Here is a 5,418-nt window from a genome sequence, read left to right as displayed (position 1 = left end):
TCCAAAAGGCCAGGTAAACACTGAACACAATTCCGCACTTGCCATACTGATAACAAAGAAAAGGTTATCTCTGACTAGCTAGCATTATCAGCAGCAGTTATCCCGCCCCCACCCCCGCCCCCCCAAAACCCTGCCCAGTGTCCAAGAAAGGTCTACATGATGATAATTGGGTAGATAACCTTGAAGGACATCCTCAATCACTCATGATGGTATAAAGAGGAGCAAGGCACATTGAGAGCAGGCAAGAAGGCAGATAGGAATTGCACAACGCCCAGCATCTCTCGACCATCCTGCCCGAGTCCAGCCATGCCCAAGATCCTCCTGGCTCTGGTACTCGGGGTGCTGCTGTCTGAGTTGAGGCTGCCAAGTGAGGCCAGGACACCACCCTATGGTGTCAAACTGTGTGGCAGAGAGTTCATCCGCGCAGTCATCTTCACTTGTGGAGGATCTCGCTGGAGACGGGCAGGTGAGTGTTTGGAGAGCTGGGGACTGTTGACCGGAGGGGTGGGTGGGAGAGAGGAGGAATGAGGCCTCGTCTAGCCAGGACCAGTCCTAACATTGGGCAAGAGTGACACAGCTGGTTTTCAGAGGTCCAGCAAATTGTTAGTCATTTGATTTTACTACAGTGGTACCTCAGGTTACAGACGCTTCAGGTTACAGGCTCCGTTAACCCAGAAATAGTACCTCGGGTTAAGAACTTTGCTTCAGGATGAGAACAGAAATCTCATGGCAGCAGCAGGAGGCCCCATTAGCTAAAGTGGTACCTCAGGTTAAGAACAGTTTCAGGTTAAGAACGGACCTCCAGAACGAATTAAGTTCTTAACCCGAGGTACCACTGTATTGTTATAGTTGCACTGTGGTCTAAACCACTGAGCCTCTTGGGCTTGCCGATCAGAAGGTTGGTGGTTCGAATCCCTGGAATGGGGTGAGCTCCTGTTGCTCTATCCAAGCTCTGGCCAAACTAGCAATTCGAAAGCATGCCAGTGCAAGTACATAAACAGGTACCGCTGCGACGGGAAGGTAAACGGCGTTTCTGTGCTCTCTGGTTTCTGTCACGGTGTCCCGTTGCGCCAGAAGCAGTTTAGTCATGCTGCCACATGACCCAGAAAGCTGTCTGTGGACAAACACTGGCTCCCTCGGCCTGAAAGCGAGATGAGCGCCGCAACCCCATAGTCACCTTTGACTGGACTTAACCATCCAGGGGCCTTTACCTTTTTTTGCCTTTTACTGCCAGAGAGTGAGGAAAGGGACTCAGGTGACAAAATAACTTGGCTACTATGTGGTTTGCCTGGATGCACCAATTGTTTATTTTATTGCATTTATATCCTGCTTTTTCCTCCAAGGAGCTCAGTGTGGCATACACAGTTCTCATTTAATCCCCACAACACTGTGAGGTAGGTTAGGCTGAGAGGCAATGACTGGCCCAAAGTAACCTCAATTAGCATCATGGCCAAGTGCAGATCCCTCGTCTCCCAGGTCCTAGTCCAATGCTCTAACCACTAAACCACACTAGCTAAAGGCAGGTCCTGGTTGGGGACACCTGGCTCAAGGCTGTGGGTGGTGGTGAGCTGTGCACAGCCCCAGCACAGATGCTACTGATGAGATTCTGATAAACAGAAGCTTTGCATGGAATTTGCCCTCCTAATTTATGCTCAGAAATGATCTTCTGTGAATTATGACATTGAATATATGCGTGCATGAATGTCCAGTATGTATTTGACATTTGGCACCAGTATTTGATATCCAACGGTTTTTCAGTAGCAGTAGTACATGTTTTATATGCCCTATAAGATATCGAGCGACAGAATAATTTGGCCACAATAAGGAAATTTTGTCCATGGCATGATTATTTTCCACCTAGTCATTTTGACACTTCGGCACCCTATTTGCAAAATTTAACAATTTCAAAATACAGATGCGCTTTCACTTTCACAAGATTGAATATACTGCCTTTGGCTGTATTTGAGGGTCGATTTCAAAAAAATGCACTGGAAAAACGGTTACCGTACTTTTCTGTGTATAAGACTAGGGTTTTGTTTTTTTTACTAAAAATTAATATTTTTAAAAGGGGGGGTAATCTTATACACGGGCAATCTCCCCCCATTTTCTTAATTTTTAGTCCCCCAAAATAGGGGGCGCCTTATACACAGAGGCAGGCGTCTTATACATGGAAAAATACAGTATGTCCCTGTGGAGATGGCAGTATTGAGTCAGTGGCTCATGTGCCTCTGGCTTGCACTCTTTATGAAGATTTGAGGAGTGAGGTTATTACCCCTCTATTATTGTCCATGCTGGGTTGCTCGCCGTGTCCTTTCCTTTAGCAGATCAAGATAATCAGGTGATAGCAAAAACTGCAAGGTGTTTAGTGGGGGCACTTAGAATAAGATCTATTATTTGATTGATGTAAACCCCCCAAATGTATTTTCTATAGTTAAGTTTTTACCTCTATCTTCAGTACATTTTATTTTATTGCTATGGCTATGGCTAGTGGCTGATGCAAATAAATATTCTTCTGATTCTGATTCTGTTTTGTATGATGGCTGACTTGTATTAGCATAAAGTTATTACTAACGTCATTCGTTCATTCAGCTACTCAGAAAGCATCCTCTTGAACAGGTGAAAATAAAGGACAGTCAAATTTAAATCATTACTGCCAAATCATTTATTTGCTTACCATATTTATAGGCATCTTTGTTTAGATAACTGTCCTCCAGGCTCCTTTGTTGCTGGTTTCTTATTCTGAAATTTGAACTCTAGCTGAAAATTGACAGTTACATTGCAAAGTTTGAAAATTTGCTAGAACTGGAATTCGCTGAATGTTTTGCTTCAGCTCTGCTGTCCCCAATCCATCCCTTTCTTTCATATAATATATTGGATTCTTAACAGGGGCATTGCTGGGTCCTTAAACGACTGTGGAATTTGAACCCACAGGAGGCAGTGATGTCTCCCAACATCACTGACTTTAAAAGAAGCTTAGACAAATTCTGGAGGTTGGTGGGACATGGGTGGCGCTGTGGTCTAAACCACTGAGTCTCTTGGACTTGCTGTTTGGAAGGTTGGTGGTTCGAATCCCCACAATGGGGTGAGCTCCCGTTGCTCTGGCCCAGCTCCTGCCAGCCTAGCAGTTCAAAAGCACGCCAGTGCAAGTAGATAAATAGGTACTGCCAGTGCTTTGTTTCCCTAAAAAAATGTTTGGGATATTCTCATATTGACTCAAGAAAATCACCATTTTTCTAGTTCAAATCGGGGGAAATAAATACAGTAAATGGACAAAAGTACAAAGATTCACAAAATGTTTAGGGGTATGCGTACCCCCAGAAAAAAAAGCACTGGGTACTGCTGTGGCGGGAAGGTAAATGGCGTTTCTATGCACTCTGGCTTCTGTCCCGGTGTCCCGTTGCACCAGAAGCAGTTTAGTCATGCTGGCCACATGACCCAGAAAGCTGTCTGTGGACAAACGCCGGCTCCCTCAGCCTGAAGTGAGATGAGTGCTGTACCCCACAGTCAAATATGACTGGACCTAACCGTCCAGGGGTCCTTTACCTTTTTTTACCTCTTATGTTCTTATGACTCAAGGTGCAGGTCCATGCCATGACACAAATTTGCATAGTATTTGCTTACAGATGCAAATTTAGGCTGACTTTCAGAAAATACCCCTGGTAGGGATGGCATGATTTTGAACCCTGATCTCTCTTTCTGTTTGCTGAGCCACATGCATTGTGCCTGCTCCTCCCAATTTTCCATATTGGATTCTCCTTGCAGGAAATGTCGGTGCCCTCCCCGGAGGAGATTCTGCAGAAGCCTTTGCTGCAACTTCCTCATCCAATGAATGGGTCCCGATCCACGCCCCGCCGAAAGATCCGTCTGACTATTATGGGAGCTGGCATGGCCAGCAGAGCCACAGTCCCTCGGAAGAAACCTGGGGCTTTGACCGTGGAGCCCGAGATGTTTTGGCAGGACTGAGCAACGCTTGCTGCAAGTGGGGCTGTAGCAAGAGTGAAATCAGTTCCCTGTGCTAAAGGGCGGCGTGCGAGGTTGAGTGTGTGTGTGGGTGTTTGACAAAAAGGGAATTCAAATATTCAAATATTTGTAAACTTGAAGCTCAGGCCATCAGACACAAAAATGTGCACACATAAATATCTCTATTAAAGCTCCACCCCTTTCACCAAGCTAGGAAAATGTGCCCAAGAATTATAATTCCCAGCATCCTATGAGACAAAGTCTAAATCACTGAGCTTCTTGGGCTTGCCGCTCAGAAGGTCGGCGGTTCAAATCCCCATGTCGGGGTGAGCACCCGTTCCTCTGTCCCAGCTTCTGCCAACCAAGCAGTTTGAAAGCACACTAGTGCAAGTAGATAAATAGGTAACGCTGTGGTGGGAAGGTAAACGGCGTTTCTGTGCACTCTGGTTTCCATCACCATGTTCCATTGCACCAGAAGCTGTTTAGTCATCCTGGCCACAGGACCCGGAAAGCTGTCTGTGGACTAACACCAGCTCCCTTGGCCTGAAAGCGAGATGAGCACCGCAACCCCACAGTTGCCTTTGACTGGACTTAACCGTCCAGGGGTCCTTTACCTTTACCTACCCCACACTGGCATACTGCCAGACAGCTCTCCTAAGTGGCTGCCTACACAATTTGAGTGGGATTTAATGATTCTGGCAAGTCCCAATTAATTGAAAAATTCCCACTCTACCATTACTTCCCTTACGCTGCTCCTCTCCTACAGCTGCTGTTGATAAACCTGAAGTTTGTGTTCCTACAGCCATTACTGCAATAGGAAACCAAATGTACCTGCAGTCACAGTAGAACAAGGAACCCTCCCAAGTGCTGCAGCGAAACGCTCACGAGGAATGTGTCATGCCCTGGTCTCTTGGGTGTGTGTGTGTGTGTGTGTGTGTGTGTCCGTGTCCGTCGCACGCTTTGTCTTACGAATGTGCAGCTGAGTTTTGATTTGAGTAGGATGGCATTGCAAGCAACAGTCTTTGCCCTGCTGCTGCTTCTCTGTTCATCAGTTCCTTCTTCCTGGAGAAAGACAGTGTTTGTTCTCTTTTAAGATTGCACATTACGTGAAAGCTGAAATAAAAAGCTGAAATGAAACAAAACAGAGAGATGAACTTTGTTGACATGGAGACGCGGGTGGCGCTGTGGGTAAAATCACAGTGCCTGGACTTGGCGATCATATGGTCGGCGGTTCGAATCCCCGCAGCGGGGTGAGCTCCCATCCTTCGGTCCCAGCTCCTGCCCACCTAGCAGTTCGAAAGCACCCTTAAAAGTGCAAGTAGATAAATAGGTACCGCTTTATAGCGGGAAGGTAAACGGCGTTCCGTGTGCTGCGCTGGTGCAGGCTCGCCAGAGCAGCGATGTCACACTGGCCATGTGACCCGGAAGTGTCTGCGGACGGCGCTGGCTCCCGGCCTC

At 46.8% G+C, this 5,418-nt stretch overlaps 1 protein-coding gene across 1 annotated transcript; it reads left to right on the top strand.

Annotated features, from left to right (window-relative positions):
- The first annotated feature begins 237 nt into the window (after positions 1 to 237).
- Positions 238 to 5,055, top strand: RLN3 (relaxin 3). The gene is made up of 2 exons (XM_079960180.1): positions 238 to 466; positions 3,763 to 5,055. Exons 1-2 carry the CDS (start codon positions 307 to 309, stop codon positions 4,017 to 4,019), a joined length of 417 nt encoding a protein of 138 aa, XP_079816306.1. The 5' UTR covers positions 238 to 306; the 3' UTR covers positions 4,020 to 5,055.
- The last annotated feature ends 363 nt before the right edge of the window (positions 5,056 to 5,418 follow it).

This window comes from Podarcis cretensis, assembly GCF_951804945.1.
Source record: "Podarcis cretensis genome assembly, chromosome: 17".
Classification (NCBI taxonomy): Eukaryota; Metazoa; Chordata; class Lepidosauria; order Squamata; family Lacertidae; genus Podarcis; species Podarcis cretensis.
The sequence above is the reverse complement of the archived record's forward strand: the minus strand, read 5'-3'. Positions and strand labels throughout refer to the sequence as shown.

Coding starts and splice junctions, on each gene's coding strand:
- RLN3 (XM_079960180.1), top strand. CDS start 307: ATGCCCAAGATCCTCCTGGCTCTGGTACTCGGGGTGCTGCTGTCTGAG. Junction 467..3,762: donor ATCTCGCTGGAGACGGGCAG/GTGAGTGTTTGG, acceptor TTCTCCTTGCAG/GAAATGTCGGTGCCCTCCCC.